Source organism: Bos javanicus, chromosome X, assembly GCF_032452875.1.
Source record: "Bos javanicus breed banteng chromosome X, ARS-OSU_banteng_1.0, whole genome shotgun sequence".
NCBI lineage: Eukaryota > Metazoa > Chordata > Mammalia > Artiodactyla > Bovidae > Bos > Bos javanicus.
Window position 1 is genome coordinate 126,773,823 of NC_083897.1, and position 23,362 is coordinate 126,797,184.

Here is a 23,362-nt window from a genome sequence, read left to right on the forward strand (position 1 = left end):
GGACACAGGCCTAATGCCAAATTGACCCAAACTGATTAAAGAGAAACATTTTCCATGTGTTGTGGGAGACTTCCACCTCTTATCTATTAGCAATAAGCAAGGATCGTAAAGCTCGGACAGCATCTGTTAATAGAAGCCATCTGATGGTGATGAAACTTAGCCCATTAAATGTTGGTCAGTCACGTCCTACTCAGTGCGACCCCGTGGTCTGTGGCCCACCAGGCTCCTCTGTCCATGGAATTCTCCAGGCAAGAATACCAGAGCAGGTTGCCATGCCCTCCTCCAGGGGATCTTCCCGGTACTTTTCAATACCTGCTATGATTTCAGAAAAAAATATTAGAATACTTTCCACGTGATGCATTGCTTTTGAATTGATTTTGCATACCTTTTACTTTCAGTAAACATAACTTTGTAATGTTTTTAATCTGGAGACATATTAAGTTGGACTTCCCAGGTGACTGAGTGGTAAAGAACCTGCCTGCCAATGCAGGAGACACAAGAGATGTCAGTTTGGTCCCTGGGTTGGGAAGATCCTCTGGAGGAGGAAATGGCAACCCAGGCCAGTATTCCTGCCTGGAAAAAATTCATAAACAGAGGAGCCTAATGGGGGTCCATGGGGTCGCAAAGATTCAAATCAGACAGGACTGAGCAGGCACACACATTTGAAGTTTCCACGGAGGGGACACCTTTGTGATCCTGAGGACACAATGAGCTACATCTCAGGTTAGGAAGCACAACGGCCTAATTACAATCTTCAGTTTTGTCAAGCGGATCTGGCATAGTACTAAACCAAATGTCACCCTGTCATGTTCATGGTTTTTAAAAGGTCAAAGTCTGCTACCCATCTTTTTGCCCTTTAGCGATTTTAAAGATCATGGGCTCCTTTAGAGCAAGCTAATTCTTACGAGTAACCAAAATCAGAAGGAGACCCTTCTGCTCCCTCTCTAGACAGACTCGTCTTGGGAGAAGCAAGGCAAGGGGTGGGTACTGTTTCTCGGTTCTTCTTTGATTCCTAGCCGCGCCTTTTCCTCGTGAATGACTAGGCACAGCTGATGTTCATTAAGCCTTTCCAGGCTGTGGGCTCTGAGTGGGTTCAGGTGATTTGGGAGGTGATTAGGTCAAGAGGGTGGAGCCTCAGGAATGGGATTATCAGCCTGTAATAGACACCCGCACTCTCCCCTTTCAAGAGAACAAGCCCAAAGACGCCATCTCTGAACCAGGGAGTGGGTCCTTCTTACAGACAGGGAATCTTCCAGCGCCTTACTCTGGCACTTTCTGGCCTCCAGAACGGTGAGTGATGAATTTCTGTTGTTTATAAGCTACCCAGTCGATGGTATTTGTAACAGCAGCCCAAACAAACAAAACCGCTCAGTTCTTTTGTTCTTTTTATGGCCAAGAAAGCTGAGGCCAGAGATATTAAGATTACACAGCAAGTGAAGGGCTGAGACGTGGCTCTAAACCAGATGTCTGCCCCCAGGACACGGGTTTGTCTATCCTTTTTTAAAGAAATTGAGCTTTAATTGCCATATAATATTGGGCTTCCCTAGTGGCTCAGACAGTAAAGAATCTACCTGCAATGCAGGAGACCCAGGTTTGATCCCTGAGTCACGAAGATCCCCCGAAGAAGGGCATGGCAACCCACTCCAGTATTCTTGCCTGGAGAGTCCCATGGACAGAGAAGTTTGGAGGGCTACAGTCCATAGGGTCACAAAGAGTCGGACATGACTAACACTTTCATACTTTGACCATGTTGAACATTTGTCCTTAATTGCTTTGCAACTGGAAATTTGTACCTTTTAATCCCCTTCACAAATTTTGCCTACCTGAACCCCCACACTCTGGAAACCACCAGTCTCAGCAATCTATGAGCTCAGGTTTTTGGGTAGTTGTACTGTTTTTTAGATTCTGCATATAAGTGAGATTGTATGGTATTTGTCTTTCTGACTTACTCCACTTAGCATAATGCTCTCAAGGTACTGCAATATTTTTGCAAATGCCAAGATTTTATTATCATGGCTGAATAATAGGCATATATGACACACACACACGCACGCACGCACACTGCCCTGATGGCTCAGCGGTAAAGAATCCACCAGAAACGAAGGAGACCCAGGTTTGATTCCTGGGTGGGGAAGATCCCTGGAGGAGGGCATGGCAACCCACTCCAGTATTCTTGCCTGGGAAATCTCATGGACAGAGGAGCCTGGCAGGCTACAGTCCATAGGGTCGCAGAGTCGGAACAACTGAAGCAACTTAGCATGTATGCATGTACACACACACACGATATAAGACATTTTCTTTATCCACTCATCCATGAGCAGACACAGGTTGTTCTGGGCTGTTGTATATAATGCTGCAGTGAACATGGTGGGGTGGGGTGGAGGTATCTTTTCAAGAAAAAGTATTCTTGATCACCACACACAGCCTCAAGCCTATGGCGACAAAAATGATCCATGGTATAACTCCCATAGTTGTTGCAGAGGTGAGGTGTGAAATGTGCAACTCCTCAGTTGAGGAGTAGCTGATGGGGGATAAACCATACTGGTGTCTCATTAAAAAATTGGTAACTGTATATTCAATATATATTAAAAATATACTTAAGTGAATTTGCATATAACCCATGGATTAACACAAGTCTTTTTAAATCAGCGTTGAATTTATAGACTGTCCTCCCTAAGGTTATGAGTTCCCTGCAGGTGGGGGCTGGACCTTTTGCTTTTTTGTGTTCCCGACAGGATGTAGAGTGTCATAAACATTTCATGAGTGGATGGGAGTTAGGGCACGACTAGGAACACTACATTTTCATCTGCAGTCCCAGTTGGCACCCCCACCTTATCTGCTAATCCTTAGCCTCAGGGGCAGTATGTTGTTCTAATCCTGAATAGCCTATGACAAAAGATGGAGCTTAAAAGCCTGGAGAATATCCAAAATGATTTCAAGTTATAAATGAAACCTCCTATCAGAACAGAGTATTGATCCCTGGATCTGATCAAGTATAATTTAGACACCAAGCAGCTTACGTCCAATAGGCTGCAGTCTTCTCTTCCCAAGTGGAGGGTGTATAAATGTGGTCTTGTCATCAGCTTCGCAAGACAGTTTACTTTAGAGGTGGTTTTTCTCAAGAAATATTAGAATCCTTTAAAAAGGGGTGATTCCCGCCTGTGGCTCAATTTTCAGTTTCCAGATACAACACTTAGTTTCTCATAATAATGCCTTAACCTTTACTTACTCAATGGCATTTAGGACCAAAAAACATGCCAACAGTAACTCCCTTCCTCAGTGGGTGAGAAATATGTGCTGTGACGAAAATGGCTACCTCCAGCACAAAGACTATAGCCGTCCTTTTTGTAAAGATTATTTCTGTCTGATGAAGTATAAAATTACTCTTAATAGATTTTCAAAACCTGTTAATTATCAGCTTTATTTTCTTTGAAAATACACAAATATTTTGAAACGTAGATGTTTAAGGTTATTGGATTTTTAAAACTCTACACAGACACACCAATGAAATTCATACCAAATGAATCACTCCAGACTCCTAAGTTCATGTACTAACTTAACTCCACGATATTCAGGATAAATGAGTTACTACTGCTGCTGCTGCTGCTAAGTCGCTTCAGTCGTGTCCAACTCTGTGCGACCCCCATAGACGGCAGCCCACCAGGCTCCCCAACTCCTGGGAGAACACTGGAGTGGGTTGCCATTTCCTTCTCCAGTGCATGAAAGTGGGAAGTGAAAGTGCAGTCGCTCAGTCGTGTCCAACTCTTCATGACCCCATGGACTGCAGCCCACCAGGCTCCTCCATCCATGGGATTTTCCAGGCAAAAGTACTGGAGTGGGGTGCCATCACCTTCTCCTGAGTTACTACTATGAACACTTAAAACAAAAACAACCAACAATCGTATTATGCTGCTCTAAGTTGAACAACCAGTGTGTGGGTGACTGATACAAAGAATTTCAGTGGCAAACTTAGAAATCCCTTAAAAAACAGATGTGAACAGAGAGTGAGTTGATGCAACCATTCTACATCTGGGAAAAATATTCTCCTTGTGAATTCTAGCAATGGATAAAATACTGTGTTTTAGAGCAGGACCACCCCTAGCATTGTGACTTCAGCCAGACCTTCAAGGTTCAGGTCAGGCAGACAAGAGGAAGGCTTCAGGCAGGGGAAGGGATGAACTCCAGAATGGGATTAAGTTGTCAAATGCCAGAACAGTGAAGCCTGCTTACATGGAACACAGTTACAGGTCAGAACAATGGGAATTAAAAGGAAAATACTTAAAAAGTTAGGACATACTCCCAACACATGTGCGCCATCAAATCATAGGGGAGTTGAAATTATTCTGGATCGAGGTCCAGTCTGAAAAAAAAATCACAACAGCAAGAATCTGGAGAACAAGACACACACACCTCAGGTTGGTGGAGTACATTGCTGGGGTGTGGCTGTATTTTCTTCAGGGGTCACTACTGTATTTGATGGACTTGAGAAATGCTGGTAACTTGTATAAAAAGCCTAACAGAACACTTTTAAATAAAATATTGGACCAGGTCAAAGTTGAGCATCCTGTGGGCTTTCAGGTCTACACATCAGTATTTAAAACAGGGAGGGAAAAGAGCAGCTCTCTTCATATTTTCAGCAAAGGTCTTTTTCAGAAGTTCAGACTTTTTAGATCAAATAGACAGACAATACTGCAGTTAAAGGAGAAACTCAGGGAGGGCCTCAACTTAAAATGATGTGCCGTCAACTGCAAGGTACAAACGGTACTCAGAAGAGCACATGCTGAGTACCCTTTGCTAAGTGGCATGGAAGGTAGGATGATCCCCTGGAATCCCTGTTACATCAGGAGCGCAATTCAGTTTGGGGAAAATAGTTTAATGTACTTCTCAGAAAAAAAAATCGTTTCTATTTTCTCATCTCTGACAAAGCGGTGCTTAGGAAGTCCAGCGCCACCAGGCCACCTTCATCCGGTCCCATACGGCCGACAGCGAATCCAACGCGGGCCGCACGTCCAGGATGGTGAACTGGTAGTCTTGGTTGACCTCACCCCCGTCGTAGTAGTCAATGACATATCTCACTTCCGTCCCGCAACGGTTGATGATCCAGTCGTGCCTGTCGAAAGGCAGCTCGTACCTGGAATGCAAACATGCTGGCGGGGGTTACCATGCCTGTGGGATGCTGAGCTGGGGTTTAGGCGGTGAGAAAGCCAGCAGGGCAGCACATGGGGAGGCTGGCTCTCAGGGTCCACCTCGGATGAGAGGTGAGACTCCGATGAGCATGGTCCACAGTGCTGTGGGAAGGTAGGGCTGGAAAGCGGGAGGCTCCCCCATCAGCAGACAGCTCGTCTGCTACAAGGGAAGAAGGTCAATGGCAGGAAGCACAGCCAGGCTGGGGAGGTCAGCTCAGCACCTGCAGAAATGCAGGTGAAAGTGAAAGTCGCTCAGTCGTGTCTGACTCTTTGCGACCCCATGGACTATACAGTCCGTGGAATTCTCCAGGCCAGATACTGGAGTGGGTAGCCTTTCCCTTCTCCAGGGGATCTTCCCAACCCAGGGATCAAACTCAGGCCTGCCGCATTGCAGGTGGATTCTTTACCAGCTGAGCCACCAGGGAAGCCCAGGAATACTGGAGTGGGTAGCCTATCCGTTCTCCACGGGATCTTCTGAACTCAGGGATCGAACTCAGGCCTCCCGCATTGCAGGTGGATTCTTTACCAGCTGAGCCACCAGGGAAGAAGGTGGGAGCTGTGAATCCGATGACAATAGGGAGCATGGAGTGCATAGGGGGACAGAGCAGGAGTGTGGGAGGAGCGAGGGGGCACTGCAAGAACACAGAGAAGATGACTCCGGTCAACTCTATGAGAAGAAGACAGGAAGTAACCCCGAGCTGCCCGCCAGCACCACCTTGAGGGAGCACAGGAGGTCTGCAGCTGAAAGTGAAGCATGTTTCGCAAGATGGCACTGCAGTTCTTTGACTGCCTGGTTTTAATGCCAAGAGCAAGCAGACCGTGACCTGAGGAACAGAACGTTTCTGCAGACACTCACCCCATCCAGGAACGAATTCTTGCCCGTGGCGAATACTCTTTTGCTTTGCCTCCAAACCGGATCAGGGATGGACCACAAGGACACTCACTAGAAATCCCCAAAGAAGAAATAAGATAACTCTCTTTCTCTTGAAAAACAGAATGTTGCAGTTTCTCCATGACACACATTTTTCTGTATATATTTTACATATTAGAGAAAGGTAACTGAAAAACCTCACAGAAATATCCCTATTTGCTTTAAAAAAAAAAATGCTGTGCTTTAACTTCTGGATCAAGTGCGTGCCACTCCCTCCCCTTCCCTCTGAGTATCTGTGCTGCTCTTGGCAGGAGTCCGGGGTCAGGGCCTATCCACATGGTGTACTCTCAGGAAAAAAAGGATCAGGTATCAGGCATAAACTCTTCTCTTGAACGAAGAGCAGTTGGGGTTTTTTCCAGATGAAAGTAAGAAAATGCTATACTCCTCTCTCGTTTGAAACCAATGAGCAACCTTCATGAAGAAAGAAAATTGCTGCTCTCCCTAGGAACTAATGTAATCAGTGTTGGGCCATCTCTTTAAATAACTGTACACAAGCTGACAGGTGGGGGACAAGGTCGTGCTGAGACAATCTACTCACTCTCTGGGCAGACCCTGGGCTTGAACTTTCTAGGTGCCCTGCCAGCCCCCACCCCCAAGCTCACAGGGGCCATGTGGGTGGGGTGGGGGGGGAGTCTCCTGGTCATCTGGCATAAGGCACACAGCACTGTCCCCTGCAGGGGGAGTGGAAAATACAAGAGGCTACTTGTCTTGGCAGCTGCTGTCACTATAAAGACAGGATTTGGCCTAAACAGGTCTCTCTAATGAACTGGGATAGAGCAAAGCACCCCACGTGTGATGGGCCCCCGGCTAAGGACTAGCCAAGCTCCTTTCATTCTCAGCTTTAACAACAGCACACTTGCAGCCTGGACTTCCCTGGTGGCTCAGACGGTAAAGCGTCTGTCTATGATGCGGGAGACCCGGGTTCGATCCCTGGGTTGGAAAGATCCCTTGGAGAAGGAAATGGCAATCCACTCCAGTACTATTGCCTGGAAAATCCCATGGACAGAGGAGCCTGGTAGGCTACAGTCTATGGGGTCGCAAAGAGTCGGACACGACTGAGCGACTTCACATTTGTTCACACTTGCAGCCTAAGTCTCCACATCGAGTGGATTTTGTCCAAGAAGTTAATCACATTTTGCCATGTATTAAAAACATGAGCCACCAACCATGATGACATCTGGTTCCGTGGAGACACGCCCCACCCCCTACCCTTCTCCAGGTGGAGCCCTCAAGCAGGCACCATTTCGGAAATGCTCACCCCAGATCGACTGAATCAGAAATCCTGGGAGCGGGGCCCAGCGCTCAGTATTTCAACAAACCCCTAGGTGATGCTGAGGCAGCTCAAGTGTGAGGACCACGGCTCTGAACAGACTGATGGCCCATCGCCACTAACTCACAAATGCATTTAGCTAGTCTCCCAGAGAAAAAGTGTGTAGTTTCTTAGTCATGTCCAACTTTGCGACCCCATGGACCACAACCTACTAGACTCCTCTGACCATGGGATTCTCCAGGCAAGAATACTGGAGTGAGTTGCCATTCCGTTCTCCAGGGGATCTTCCTGACACAGGGATCAAACCTGGGTCTTCTGCATTGCAGGCAGATTTTTTACCATCTGAGCCACCAGGGAAGCCCCATCTCCCCAAGAAAAATGATCATGTGCAAAGATGCCTCTTGATGTTTACTCCTGATGGGGATTCAATACATGCTGCTGTGTGAACAAAATCTTTCCCAGCTCCCTTAGGGCAGAGAGCGTTTTAGAGTTTCTCGCCCCTGTGCTCTGCCTGGAATGGACTGTGATGCTCCTCCTGTTGAGATCTGGGGTCAACGGCCCCTCCCCTTGCATGTGGGCAGGCTTGTGACACTATGGGACTTCCCAGACTCAGTCATCACAGGAGATGCAGTGTCCCTGGAGCCTTCTGTAACTCTAGCTCTAGGAACCTAGTCACCATGGTGTGAAGAAGCCAAAGCAGCCACATTTAGAGGCCATGGGCAGGCGTCCTAGCTGAGAGCTGGCATGGTATCACTTACCAGGGGAGTAAATGGGGCCTTCGAAGGCTTCCAGCCCACGGCTGTCCAGTCACCCCTGACCACTAAGTCTCGGTGGCTGAGACCCCACGCATCAGGAGGCAGAGACCAGCCATCCCTGCTCCGTCCTTTCTGCACTTGGGACTCACTGAACCCACGAACGTACTTAAATAGTTGGCATTTTACATGACTGAGTAGGGCAGTCTGTCACGCAAGTCACTGAGACAGGCCTGCTACCTAAAATGTTTTAATAGAATAGCACAGTGTTGGACTAAAACCCTTCTGTATTTCTTTCATAGAAAGCAGCTATGAAATTAAGATGCTGGAAGAATGGTTTTTTTAAGATCTTGAACATACTTACGCAGCGTGAAGGGCTTCCCATTTCAAAATCTCCTTCCAAGCTTGCTCGTTATTCTGGTTGTGAATCCTAATGATATTATACATGTCTTTCTGACTAATATCCTCATCCTTCCATTTCCACCTAGGAAAGAACATTTGGTAAAACTTGACAAACATTACTGTGAATGCCATGTATTCATTTCACTGTGTCACCAAAAATCCGATTTATCCAAATATCAAGGATCCCTCGATTTTTCAAGTGACACTTTTTTAATTAGTATCACAAATTCCCTTTTTCTAAGTATTTTATATAGCAGTGGTACTTAAAAAAAAGTTACTGGCTGTGATGGGTTAGTTTTATGTGTCAGCTTGTTTGGGCCATGGGGTACCCAGATATTTGGTCAAACATTATTCTAGATGAGATTAACATTTAAATGGGCAGAGCGGGCCCAGCTCTCAAAGCTGAAACAGAACAAAAAGGCAGAGCCTCTGCAAGTAAGAGGGAACTCTTTCTGCCTGCCTGCTTTCCAACAGGGACATCAGTTTCTCTTCCTGCTTTTGGACTTGAACTGAAATATAGACTCTCCTGGGTCTCCAGCCTGCCGAGCCGACTATGGGACATCTCCACCTTCGTAACCATGAGTCAGTTCCTTACCACAAATCTGTCTATATGTATATCAAGATATATACATCTTATTAGTTCTGTTTCTCTGGAGAATCCTAATACATTGCACTTATATTCTGGTTAAGTCTGAAGAATCAGTTGGTTAGTATAAAAATTTACTGTACACCTGGGGGATAAAACCCCTAACATTTAATTCTTAGATTAGATTCATCTAAAAATTAAATGTTAAAAAGGTTAGATTCACAAGCAAATTTATAGCCTCAGGAATATGCTCACTTACCCTTTTCTTAACATCGCATTCCAGAACATCTGTTCAGAAGGATAAACCCACTTTTTATCTGAATCTGCCCTCGGAATAGACGATTCCTCTCTCACAGTAGATAGTGGAAACGGCTGGTCGGGGGCTGGTGTCTGATTAGGAGGTGGCATCTACGTAAAGTAAGTGGGTTTAAAAAAAAAAGGTTGGAAATACAAAGTAGAAACAAGCAACATAATTACTTCCGGGAAAGCAAGGCATCACACACACAGCCCAGTTTCCTCATCAAACCAGCGACATCAGTTTCAGGCCTCTCGGCTGAGTCAGAGCGCAGAAGCTCTTTTCCTTGTTGACTTCACATAAATGGTAAATACATACTACAGTCAAACATTTGGTCTCTTTCTCAAGGATTAGAAAGTAAAAACTAATAACCATGATGGGCAGGCACTACTACAAATTTCTGAAAAAGATGGGGTGATAAATGTGTGTGTATTGATATGTATACAAAACAGAATACCACCACTTTCTCGATGGCATTCTGTCACTGGCGGTCACACAAGGCTGGCACCCAGCTGTGCCTTAAGAGGCACCCCAACCTTGCCGTGTGCCTATGGTGTTTCCCCAAACCAGCAACACCTTTCCGAACTCCAGCCGTGCTGCTAATAGATCTCCCGCCCACCTAATACTCTACCCCCAAAGCAACATCCTCTGGTGTGGCTGATTCCAGGTCAGCCTGCTCTGGCGCTTGGGGATAGTCCATGGCTTTCCTAGGCGCTCTCCGAAACTACACTTAGTGACACAGTCTAGATTTTCACTACGGATGGAATATCAGACTTCTCCATTTTAAAAGCGCAGAAGGATCAATCCCAGCAGCCTGTAGTTTGGGAGCCTGTAAGAGCATCCCTACATTAAAAACTTCTGGGCAGAGGGGCTGGTCGAGGGTTACCAGGTTAGAAGGATCCAGGTTCTCCTTATTTGCGGCCTTGGCGCCGGTGATGGGACACTGCACGTACTCGTAGGCGCGCTCCTGGTGCGCAGGCACAGAGTTCGTTTTGCTCCCACAGGTTGAGTCCGACGGCTCGGCACTCACTGGACAGCCTGAAACAGATCAAGGGTGAAAACACTGTCACCACAAAGGCAGGACATCTGGCTCTCAATCTGGGCCCCAAAAAGTCGAATGTCTGACTAGGGATCACCGGCACAGACAAAGTCAGGCTTCTACTGGTCACAGCTACCAAGCGCTAACATCCGACAGTCCAGGAAGAGGCTCCATAAATTAACTTTCCCCTTGGAAGAGAAATGGGTACCCATTCTCCTATTGTGTTACCCACCCCAAGAAAAATAAACCCCCAGAGTCTCAGCATTGGCAGAGTAGGTACTGCCCACAGCAGGGGTTTAGGAACGGAGCAGGGAGTTGCTATGAGCTGTTACAGAAGTACCTCTGGGGGCAGGGCCCCCCGTGAATGGGTCTCCCTGACTTTTATATTCCCCAGTTCCAGACAAGACCCAACTTCCACCAGGGCACAGGAGGCCAGACCTTCATTACGGATGTCTTCTCTCAGGGACTGGGGACAGGAGGTAAAAATGAGCAGAGGAGCCATCCAAAAGGCTCATGGAGAAAATTCAGGATGTGCTGTGCTTGTGCCCTGCTCCAGGACTAAAACAAGACCACTTGGCCGAGGCTCAATTCGCTGTCAGGAGACAGCGAGTTCATCAAGCAAAGGCACCCACTAAAGAAAACATCCCCCAGTCCACATGGGATCCAGATGCCACTTTGAGAACAGCAGCGGGCAGGGTAGTCAATGCCTAAGGATCCCAGGTGCCGCTGGAAACAAGTGTGCGGGCCGGGAAGGCGGTGTAGACACAGGAGGCAGGCAGGCAAGCGGAGAGCTATGGCCCAGGAAGACACAGCTGGTGGAAAGGAACCCTTATCTTGGGCAGCAGCAGTGAACACCAAGGAGACACTGAACTCTGGGCGCCCTACACGCAAAAGACAAATTTCTGTTTACTTCCTTTCCTCTGCGAGGACCCTGTAGAGCTGTCTACTGAGGGGTGGAGGGAGACTTGTTCTGCCCCCCTCTCCTCTCCAGTCTCTTCTGGCACACTGGTCCCAACTGGTGTTGGAAAGAAAATCCTGTTTACGTTTTTCATACCAGAGAACCAGTAGCCCCTTCAATCTCCTACAGATATACCCACCTTCTTTCCTAAAGCAAATTCATCTGACTTACAGCTCTCCTAGGAACACAGCAAATGAAATCAGACCCTAGACAGGACTGTGTGACTTTCTAGGGATGCTCAGAACAGACACACACCTGCTTCGTCCACATCTGCCTCCATTTTGCCTGTAAGGAGAAACCCTAGAAGAGCACTGGACTGGTCCTTATTCAAGGCCCCAGAATTTTCGCTGGTTTTGCCACTCACTAGCTGTGTGACTTGTAAGTTTCCTTAATTACGAAACAAGGGGGTCGGGGTAGGGGACGTACCACGCAGGATTTTGAGGATGAGAATGTAAACTCCACTAGGCAAAGGATTTTTTTCTGTTTTAGACACTGCTGTTCTCTCAGTGGAAAAACAAAACACACAGAACCACTCAGTGCTTGGCACAGGGTGGACAGGGAGCAAATTCTTGTGGGCTGACCGAAGGAATGAACAGCCGTAACACAGGAAGCGTCAGCACTAGATAAGCACGCTAACACTGCTCCCTACCCTCATGTCTGGAAACAAGTCGTCACACATCTGGTGGATTCAGAGCATACTTTTACAAAGACAATCTAAAGCGGCAAGTGGACCAATGAAAAAGGAAAGCATTTCAAGTCTCACCTTTGCACCTAAAAAAATGAACAGCAAGTCCATCAGGCAATGACTTATTTTTTACACAGAGAGTAATCCAACAGAGGGAGGAGTAAAGCTGTCTGGATAAAGAAAGACAGCATGATCTAGACCAAAGTTTCTCAGCCTGGGCACTCTCGACATCTGGGGCCAGGTGACTGTTGCAGGGTCTGCACTGTACATTGTAGGATATTTAGCAGCACTCCTGTCTTCTCATTAGACACACCTTCCCCTCTGAGTTACGACGTGCAGAAAGGCCTCCAGGCATTGCCAAGTGTCCTCTGGGCTGAGGGGGGCTTGCCTTCCCAGCTTAAAAACCCGCTAAAGTAGACCACAGCAAATTGTTGGAGTGGGGGCTGATGTATGGAGCAATCCCTCCTCGCTTACCCACGATCTCAGTCATGACCACAACCCTGGGCAATTCTATATCCTCAGCTTACAGGTGATGATGGGTTGAGACTTAGAGAAGTAACTTGTCTACAGTCACATACCTTGAAAGTAACAACAAAAGGACCAAACCCAGGTCACCCCACTCCCAGGCCTTAGGAGCCTCACCAGCATGCTATACCACCTCCTCAGAGCTCTTTTGGAGAATTCTTTTTATCTTCTAGATAAATGGTCCATTACCTTTCACTTTCCCTTCGTGCATTGGGCATCCAGACGTTGGGGCTGCTGTCTGATGATCTGAAGCAGCAGGGGTAGAGGTCTGAACCGTAGAAGCAGCAGGGGTAGAGGTCTGAACCGTAGAAGCAGCAGGGGCAGATGCAGACAAGCCCATGGTGGGACTCCCAGTGTTGAATCCAAGCAATTCTAAATTCACACGGGCCAAACCAGAGAGATGAATGCTTGATGCCTGGATTCCCACTATTCCCTTAGTAGTCTTAATGTGGCCAACCCTTGTTTTTCCTCCTTGTCACCTTTATAGAAATGTACTGGGCAGGGGCTCCACTTCACCCTCCACTTTGATGAGGGACAGCTTTAACAGATCAGCCCCTTTGGGACATACTAGTGTGAAATCTACACCTTTGAGGGGACGTTTCTAAGGGTGTGCGGACTTGGGGGGTGAAGTGAGGCGGTCCCTGAGAAACCATGTCATAGCGAGGGGGCTGTAGGCCCGGGGATGAAGGGAAGAGGGTCCCGAGGTGGTGATCCGATGAGAGAGGAAGCCCACCGAGTCCATACTAGACACGCGGCACGAGGGATAGGCGAGGAGCTGGGGGTCTGGGAAGAGTACGGCGCAGAAAAGAGAGGAAGGAAGGAAAGGTCAGCGGAGGGCACAGCGCGGCCGCAGTCTTCCTCGCACGGTCCCCGCGCGTGGCACCCTCGAGTCCCGGGATCCCAGACACCGCCCCCGGCCTCTGCTTCAGCCAGCCTGCCCCTCCGCACCTGACTCCTGTACCCGGCTGCCGGTCCCGCCTCTAACCGCCAACTCCGGCGCGGAGTGGCAGCAAACCGCCGCCACCACCTTCCCCTCCCCTAGTTCGGTCACAGCTGTTGCCCGGGTCACCACCGGCTCTCGCTCACGCCGCTACTTCCTCTTCCGAAGGCAGGACTTCCGGGCGCGTGGGAGGCGGGCGCACCGGCTGAAGGGGGAGGGTTTCTGTCCATCACAATGGAGTAGGCCCCGCCCCTCCTGTCCTCCTCGGCCTATAAAGGCAAGGCCCCTCTCTGGCCCCGCCCCTCCTGGCGAAGCCGACATAGACTTTTCGGCTTGAACAAACTTGCCATAGGGCGAGGCGCTTTAAGCTGCGGAGGCGTTGCATAGGAAGAGTTTTAAAATTTATACCTTTTAAATTGTATCCCGTCAGTTTTAATTATAGTAATGACTCAAGAAACATCAGTAGGTATGCAGATCTGTGGCCGAATCTGGAGATCCAGAAATGAACAAAAGTTCTCGGCTCCGCAGGTCTTCTTAACAGGGTGTGTGGAGTTCAGTTCAGTTCAGTTCAGTTTAATCGCTCAGTCGTGTCCGACTCTTTGCGACCCCATGGACTGCAGCACGCCAGGCCTCCCTGTCCATCACCATCTCCCGGAGTTTACCCAAACTCATGTCCATTGAGTCGGTGATGCCATCCAACCATCTGTGTGGATTTGAAGGTCTGTATTTTCGCTTGCCTCTAACAGAAAGTATTTTTTTCCACCAGGAAGGCAGGCAACAAATCCGGGTAGTGTTAGATATATGTGGCACTGATAGCAATTACAGAGAAATGATGTTACATATGATTGTCATTTCTGTCTCAAAATACTACTATTCATCACTACTTTAAAATTAAAGTAAGTTTATCTTGTTATTTAAAATGTAAATAAAAAGCATATATCTTTCTATATCACCGTAGTGCACCTGTGAAGTCTCTTTCCAGGAATTGCCCAGTGCCTAAGAGAACTGCTTCAGGAAAAATCATATTCCCTCTGTGGGGATAGGCTGCAGTGCACCTAAGCCCAGGCCCCTTAGCCTCAAGGGGGACAACTGAGAAGGGCCATCGCAGCTTCAGAGCTGCTCCTAGGATGAGCTGAGGCTCCCACTCTGACTGCATTACAGTTCGATTTTTCCCTTTGCCTTGTCTTTCCGTCACTCTCAAAGTTGTTCATGAGGACATTTGTATGCACAAATTTTGTGGAATCTCAGCCTTTTAATAAGTGTAATTTTGCTTAGATTTGATGACAGAAAATGACTACCATTAAAAAGATTGTTTATTATACTCACAGATCCCAAGAGTCGGAGTACATATCACACCATGAGGCGCCACACATGGGGGCACTGGGCACACCACTAGGCAGGGATGGAGAGGGGAACTGTGGGTATGAGCCTTTATTATGGTTTCTGTAGGAAAGAGGGCTTCCCGGGTGGCACAGTGAGAAAGAATCCACCTGCCAGTGCAAGAAATGCAAGAGATACAGTTTCAATTTCTGGGTGGGGAAGATCCCCTGGAGGACGAAACAGCAATCAGCTCCAGTATTCTTGCCTGGGAAATCACAGGGACAGAGGAGCCAGCAAGGCAGGGCAAGCAGGCTGAAATTTAAATAATTTCAGCAGGCTCTGGAGCATAGGAGCTATCCCCAGTTGTTTGGTACCTGGCCCAGGAGTGATGAGGGCAGGTAGATAGTGGCCCAGAATATGAAAGCCCAGTAAGGGAGGTGACTGGGGGCTGTGGGCTTAGATGCTGAAGTCAGGGAACTGACCAGCCTCTAGCCACTGCCTCAAAACTGGATCAAGACAGCATTTTAAAAAACTATATTACTTTGGTGTGTATTTCCTGGGCAACCTAGCCTTTAACCTACACAATCTTTTTTTTTTTTAACATGTTAATAACTATATTTCAATATAATAGGTTGATAACTAATAACTATATTTCAATATACAATCGACCTTTGAATAACATGGGCTTGAACTGCAGGTGTCTATTTACATGTGGGTTTTTTCTTTCCAATAAATACTAGAATCTGGGAGTGGTTGAATCATGGATATGGAAGGCTGACTATGGGACTTGAGCTTCTTTGCATTTGGGGATCTGTGGTGGGTTCTGGAACCATGCCCCCATGGATACTGAGGAGCAACTGTAATTGGCTTCTTTTGTAATTTGTTTTATGCACGTAAAAATACTATTTTGAGAAGATAACACATTTCACCAGATTCCAAAGGGGCATGTTTCACAAAGAGGGCAAGAACCTTTGGTAATTGAAGAGACAGGCATGCAGACAAATAACCATATTTGAATCTCAGTATATGGATGTGCAGATTGTTCCTGGACTTTTGGAAGAAGTGACTATTGTGAGGTTGATGTGCAGCAAGTGGATAGAAAGGAAGGAGTAAGTAGAAGAATGCTCTATAGAGAAGGAGCTACTAATACTAATGCTGGGAGTTACAGGAAAAGCAGTAGGTGGGTGAGAAGACTGTGGCAGGACACCTTTGGCCTCAGTTTCCACTCTGAATTGTTTCTTTTTCTTTGTCCCTCCACTAACATGCTAACACAAACATGCACACACATACACATGTATCCCTCCACTCTACCAATAGTTATAAATCATTTTGGATAAATCTTGTTTAGTACTTACATTCAGTTCAGTTCAGTTGCTCAGTCGTGTCTGACTCTCTGCCCCCATGGACTGCAGCATGCCAGGCTTCCCTGTCCATCACCAACTCCCAGAGCTTGCTCAAACTCATGTCCATTGAGTCAGTGATGCCATCCAACCATCTACTCCTCTATCATACCCTTCTCCTGCCTTCAATCTTTCCAGCATCAGGGTCTTTTCCTATGAGTCAGCTCTTTGCATCAGGTGACCAAAATATTGGCGCTTCAGCTTCAGCATCCGTTCTTCCAATGAATATTCAGGACTGATTTCCCTTAGGACTTCAGTATTTACATTATTATGACTATAAAAATATTTGTAATGACTGCTGATGACAGTTTTTCTTGTACAAAATTTCCATTAGAATTTAATCCTTGTTTTTCCTTTTTCCCCTTTGTCTAGTTTTAAATGATTACCTGTCAGCATTCAAATATATCAACTACTCTGTATGTGGCTCAGACGGTAAAACGTCTGCCTACAATGCAGGAGACTGGAGTTCGATCCCTGGGTCGTGAAGATCCCCTGGAGAAGGAAATGGCAACCCACTCCAGTACTCTTGCCTGGAAAATCCCATGGATGGAGGATCCTGGTAGGCTACAGTCCATGGGGTCGCAAAGACTGAGTGACTTCACTTTCACTCTATATGTACGCTCAGTCGTGTCTGACTCATTGCCACTCCATGGACTGTAGCCAGCCAGGCTTCTCTGTCCATGGAATTTTCCAGGCAAGAATACTGAAGTGGACTGCCATTTGTTTCTCCAAGTAGCTACTGTATATGTTTTCTTTCCCCCAACCCCTTGAGTCCTCACTCTTGGATAAACACCTGACCTCTGCCACTGCCCAGTTCTAGACTGTTTGGAAATTATTTCTGCCTGTTGTCTTCCTGGACCTTGCTGTCAACCTTTTCCTGTCTTGATTTGGATCTCTGGTTCTTGGATGTTGTGTATTCTTCTTTGCATTGTTTTGGGAGCACATCAGTTTTAAGGTCTTGGAAATCTAAAATGTCTGTGTTTTACCCTCTCACTTGACTGGCAGCTTGGATATATAATTCTAGGTTTAGAAACATATCATTCCAAATTGTTAAGTAATTGCTTCATTATCTTCTAGTTTCCATTGTTGATATTGAGAAATCAGATGTCATTTCTTTTTTTTTTTTTCTTTGATATTTTTAGGATCTTCTCTTCTTTATAGTGGTCTGAAAAGATATGCTGTTTGCTTTCACTGGCTTTGCACTTGATGGGCCCATTCATTCTGAATACTCATAGCCTTCATGTTAGAGATCTTGTTACTGAAAGGAGTTTATGGTGGCTTTGGCTGCTTGCTGCTCAAAAGCCAATAAACAGGCCAGATTGGTGGAAAGGAAAGGTTGCTTTATTTTAGATGCTGGCAACTGAGGGGGAGGGTGGGGGACATCTGTCCAAAGGTTGATTCCCTCTCTATAAAAGTTGAGAGCTTTTACAGACAGATTTGGTGGTGGTGGGGGTTACATGCAGAGACAGCATCAGATCAGATCAGATCAGTCGCTCAGTCGTGTCCGACTCTGCGACCCCATGAATTACAGCACGCCAGGCCTCCCTATCCATCACCAATTCCTGGGGTTCACTCAGATTCATGTCCATCGAGTCAGTGATGCCATCCAGCCATCTCATCCTCTGTCGTCCCCTTCTCCTCTTGCCCCCAATCCCTCCCAGCATCAGAGTCTTTTCCAGTGAGTCAACTCTTCGCATGAGGTGGCCAAAGTACTGGAGTTTCAGCTTTAGCATCATTCTTCCAAAGAAATCCCAGGGCTGATCTCCTTCAGAATGGACTAGTTGGGTCTTCTTGCAGTCCAAGGGACTCTCAAGAGTCTTCTCCAACAAAACAGTTCAAAAGCATTAATTCTTCGGCGCTCAGCCTTCTTCACAGTCCAACTCTCACATCCATACATGACCACAGGAAAATCCATAGCCTTGACTAGATGGACCTTTGTTGGCAAAGTAATGTCTCTGCTTCTGAATATGCTATCTAGGTTGGTCATAACTTTCCTTCCAAGGAGTAAGCGTCTTTTAATTTCATGGCTGCAGTCACCATCTGCAGTGATTTTGGAGCCCCAAGAAAATAAAGTCTGACACTGTTTCCACTGTTTCCCCATCTATTTCCCATGAAGTGATGGGATTGGATGCCATGATCTTCATTTTCTGAATGCTGAGCTTTAAGCCAACTTTTTCACTCTCCACTTTCACTTTCATCAAGAGGCTTTTGAGTTCCTCTTCACTTTCTGCCATAATGGTGGTGTCATCTGCATATCTGAGGTTATTGATATTTCTCCTGGAAATCTTGATTCCAGCTTGTGTTTCTTCCAGTCCAGCGTTTCTCATGATGTACTCTGCATATAAGTTAAATAAACAGGGTGACAATATACAGCCTTGATGAACTCCTTTTCCTATTTGGAACCAGTCTGTTGTTCCATGTCCAGTTCTAACTGTTGCTTTCTGACCTGCATACAGATTTCTCAAGAGGCAGATCAGGTGGTCTGGTATTCCCATCTCTTTCAGAATTTTCCAGTTTATTGTGATCCACACAGTCAAAGGCTTTGGCATAGTCAATAAAGCAGAAATAGATGTTTTTCTGGAACTCTCTTGCTTTTTCAATGATCCAGCTGATGTTGGCAATTTGATCTCTGGTTCCTCTGCCTTTTCTAAAACCAGCTTGAACATCTGGAAGTTCATGGTTCACGTATTGCTAAAGCCTGTCCTGGAGCATTTTGAGCATTACTTTACTAGTGTGTGAGATGAGTGCAATTGTGTGGTAGTTTGAGCATTCTTTACCATCTAAGCCACTGGCTATACTGGAAGACCAGAATCCCCAGAGTGGGGAAGCTAAGCTTGAGTCTGGCACCTTAGACCACTCAGCCATCCTGATATCCTGTAACTCCCAATCTATACCACAATTCTCTGTTCTTCTCCAGAGTTCAGCATTTTCCTACAATTCTCCATCTCTTTCACAATTCTCCATGCTTTTCCACAATTCCCTTTGTCTCCTGCAATTCTTCTACTCATCCAAAGTTTTCTGTTCTTTCTAATAATTTCCTGGTTTCCTTCCAATTCTTTTCTTCTCCCCAACTTAACACTTTCTCTCATAATTTTCCATTCTTACAAAACTTCATTGTCTTTCCCAATTCTGTATCTCAGGGAATTCCCCCTTCTGTCCATAATTCTTTCTTCTTTTCTACCATTAATTATAATCTCACCTGTCATTCTCTGTTCTCTGTCAAAATTTTAGATCCCTTTCATAATTTCTTGGAAGACCTGAGGCCCATCTCCAGAGTTTCCCAGGGTCAGGCTTTTGGGAAGAGGGAACACAGAAAGTTTAGCCTATTCACGAATGGCGTGGCCAGAGTGTGGGAAGCAAGCATGGGCCAGCAATGAGGACTTGATGCAGAAGCTAGGGTCTCAGCAGGAGAGCACAGCTACCTTTGCATGGGATGTAGGTGTGGCCAAGCAGGAAACAGGGGTGTGTCAGGAGGACTGTGACCCAGATGAGGCACGTAAAGCCAGGCAGCAAGGAGGGTCATGGTCATGTGGGGGTGGGGAATGGGCATGGAAACATGCAAGGGTGTGGTGGAAGTGGTGGGAAGACTCCATCAGGGTAACAGTGGGAAAATTCATGGTTATGATGGATTGCAGGTGACCTGGGAGGTCATAGCTAGGAGGGAAGGACAGGGGGGTCAATTTCTTCTCTCATACAATACTTTATTGCAGTACATGACAAAAATATTTTGTAATTATGTATTTTAAAGGATATTTATTTTACCTACCTATGGTTACCTACCTATTTTACCTACCTACCACTGGGATTCCCTGGTGGCTCAGAGGGTAAAGCGTCTACCTGCAATGTGGGAGACCTGGGTTTGATCCCTGGGTCGGGAAGATCCCCTGGAGAAGGAAATGGCACCCCATTCCAGTACTCTTGCCTGGAAAATCCCATGGACAGAGGAGCCTGGCGGGCTGCAGTCCACGGGGTCACAAAGAGTCGGACACGACTGAGTGACTTCACTTTTCACTTTCACCTGCGGTGCACCTGTGGCTGATTCATGTCGATGTATGGCAAAAACCACCACAATATTGTAATTAGCCTCCAATTAAAATAAACAAATTGATTTTTAAAAAAGAAATCAGAAAATATATTTTAAGGTTTCTATCCCTTATATTTAGGCCCGCCATGGAGGAAGTTCCGGTTTCCATGGCGCTGGGTCTGTGGCGGCGGCTGAGGATTAGGAGGAGCGGACCGCGGAGGCTGTGCTGCCTCGGTACTGCTATAACCAGAGTTTGGTAGCAAAAGGATCTAATTATTGGGCCCTCTTGACATAGAAAGAGATGTGGGGGGATTCTTGATCTGCTAACAGGACCTTTTCGGTAAGTGTTAAAATTTGAATATTGAAATGTCTATTATAACAATGTAGATACTGTATAACATTTATGGCCTACTATAAAGAGGGATATTTTCTTTGTGTAGAAATAACTTTGATTTTTTTTCTGATTTTTAAAAATAGAAACTACTTAAAATTTTTCTAGTCATTTCTAGAGTGATCGTCAGAGTGAATACCTAGCATGTCAAGTATTTTGTGTATTAGCATTTTAAAAATATTATCAAAAAATCCCCCAGTTTTTTAAAAATATTTTTTATCTTTTTTAGCAAAGTAATACGTTATATTAGTGCTACTCAAAATGTGTCACCCCAATGGGTCTAGTTTACACACTGTTATCAGTCTGTCCTGAGATGAGCTTGGACTAGAGGAAAAGTAAGGCATGGCTTCCTTCATCAGGAACCTCTTGCTATGAAAAATATATCATCTCCACTAAAATTGTGCTTAGTGACAGCAGATTTAAATTCTAGTACAAACTTCATATCTCAGCTTGGACCTGGAACTAGCAATTCCTGCCTGGCATTTGAATGGCTAGCACTGTCCTATTACTTACAGCCTAGATCCTGGTATGTAAATGAGCAGTCACTGAAGCAGCCAGTAAGCAGGCAGGGTGAAAGAGAAAATAAATCTTGAACAACATCACTCATTCAACAGTATGTATAGAGCATCTGTGATGCTTTGTGATGTACGCACATCTGTGATATGCCAGGTCTTGTGTTAAGTGCTGAGAATACAAAGGTGAACACAGTGGACAAAGTCCTGACTCGTACGGAATTTACCTTCTAAGTAAACAAATAGATCAACCAGCCAATGAATGATCCAGTACATGAACAGATGATTTCAAAGCTGAGAGATACCATGAAGAAAATGAAACAGGTGGCGCTAGTGGTAAAGAATCCGCCTGCCAATACAGGAGACATAAGAGATGCAGGTTTGATCCCTGGGTCAGAAAGATCCCCTGGAGGAAGGCATGGCAACCCACTCCAGTATTCTTGCCTGGAGAATCCCATGGACAGTGGAGCCTGGCAGGCTACAGTCCATGGGGTCACAAAGAGTCGGACATGACTAAAGTGGTTTAGCACAGCACACAGTGTGACGGGAATTGAAGGGTGACGCTGCTACTCAAAGTGTTGTGGTCCATGAAGCAGAGATTTGCATCTCCTGGGAGCTTGTTAGAAATGTAGAATCACAGCTTCAATAGCATCCCCCCACCACTGAGTCCAAGTCTGCATTGTAGCAGGCTCCCCAGGAGATCAGCATGCACAGGACAGATTGAGATCCTGAATACAGCCTCAGCTATGGACATCAGGAAGACCCCTCTCTAAGTGGTTGGGGCGGGGAGGGCTATTTTACCGGAGACCTGAATGATGAGAAGGACCCAGCATATAAAGATCAGGACAAAAAGCAGTGCAGACAACGGTAACAGTAAAGGAGAGCATCCTGTGATTGGAGTGAACAGCAGAAGGCCAGGGGGCGGCCCGGGGTGAGTGAGGGCGGAACTAGGAGAGGACGAAGCTGCTGGAGCTCTCTGGGCGGGGGGTGTATTTTCTTCTAAGTGAGATGTGAAGCTGGAGGAGGGTTTTACGAAGAACTACTCACCTGACAACAGGGAGAAGTTTGCTTTTCTCAACTTCACTCTTCACCGCTCTGCAGTAAGGTCCAGGGACCTTCCCTTGGCAGCGCTGCCCATGACCTTCACGGTCTTTGCTGGGGCCTGAATACACGAGGGCAAGTTGCTAAGACAGAGCTGGTGAGCATCCTTGTAGCTCAGGGCTGCACGGGTCTGCCCGGATTCACCGGGACTCGCCACATCTGTGCTCAGAGGGACCATGTCCACATCATGTCTGTCCCAGGGGCCAGGGCTGCCTCACACTCTCTGAGATCAGTGCCCGTTTTCATCAAAAGAATTTGTTGCCAGTAAAATTCAATTACTGGAGGTTATGATTCTGCTTAATATTTTAATACTATTGTAATAACTTCAGAGACTATATTATCGCTAATAAGTTCCAGGCCGTGTGTGTGTGTGTGTGTGTGTGTGTGTTTAGTTTTTATGAGACCAGGGTCTCTTAACATAAACCTCTTAAAAGTTAATTAATTCACTGATTATAGATAACCACCTTTTACCGTGGGTCACTCCCTACTTATCTGAATTCTACTTCCATGTGTCCATATGTACACAGGGCATCACTGTTTGAAAAAGTTTCTGTCATTTATAGCAGAACTTATTTAAGACTGAACTCTCCTTGATACCTACCTGGGAGGGCATTGACAGGCCTGCCATGGGACCAGTTCAAAAACCTGAAGGTTGTCCTCTGATGAATGCTGATGGGGAGATGCCCAGCCTTTTACTGTGTTTGGGACTCCATCATGTATGAGGTTTGATAGGAGGCAGGGCCTTGCTTCCATTTACAGCAGTGCTTCTCCAGTGGAGATGGGGTTTTATTGCCCTCATCCTATCCAGTTGGAAATGTCTGGAACCGTTTTTGGTTGTCACACTAGAGGTAGAGATTTGAGAGAGTCAATTCCTAGGCACATTGATAAGAAGTCTGGGGGTCCCCAAGGAGAGAGGTCTGGGGTTCTCGAGGAGCAGATAGGGGTCTGGAGTTCTCAAGGAGGAGGAAAGGACAAACTTTTTTTTTTCCCCTCTACATTCCTTAGTTTTAGTCACATAAAACATTTTTTTTCTTTAAGCCTCAAA

General features: G+C 46.3%; 1 protein-coding gene and 1 long non-coding RNA gene across 3 annotated transcripts; one reads left to right on the plus strand and one right to left on the minus strand.

Annotated features, from left to right (window-relative positions):
* Nucleotides 1-4,852: 4,852 nt before the first annotated feature.
* Nucleotides 4,853-13,662, minus strand: LOC133242014 (holocytochrome c-type synthase). Of its 2 annotated transcripts, XM_061407893.1 has the most exons (8): nucleotides 13,578-13,662; nucleotides 12,926-13,001; nucleotides 12,819-12,895; nucleotides 10,309-10,460; nucleotides 9,387-9,535; nucleotides 8,504-8,623; nucleotides 6,043-6,129; nucleotides 4,853-5,131 (listed from the first exon to the last, which is right to left on the minus strand). In XM_061407893.1, the coding sequence occupies exons 2-8, from the start codon at nucleotides 12,967-12,969 to the stop codon at nucleotides 4,933-4,935; spliced, it is 828 nt and encodes a 275-aa protein (XP_061263877.1). In that variant the 5' UTR covers nucleotides 12,970-13,001; nucleotides 13,578-13,662; the 3' UTR covers nucleotides 4,853-4,932. The 2 variants fall into 2 exon arrangements, with proteins under 2 accessions (XP_061263877.1, XP_061263876.1); XM_061407892.1 differs by having other exon boundaries at nucleotides 12,819-13,001.
* Nucleotides 12,829-21,114, plus strand: LOC133242015 (uncharacterized). Its single transcript, XR_009734752.1, has 3 exons — nucleotides 12,829-12,895; nucleotides 12,926-14,288; nucleotides 20,453-21,114. It is a non-coding gene; the product is annotated as an uncharacterized LOC133242015 (long non-coding RNA).
* Nucleotides 21,115-23,362: the final 2,248 nt, after the last annotated feature.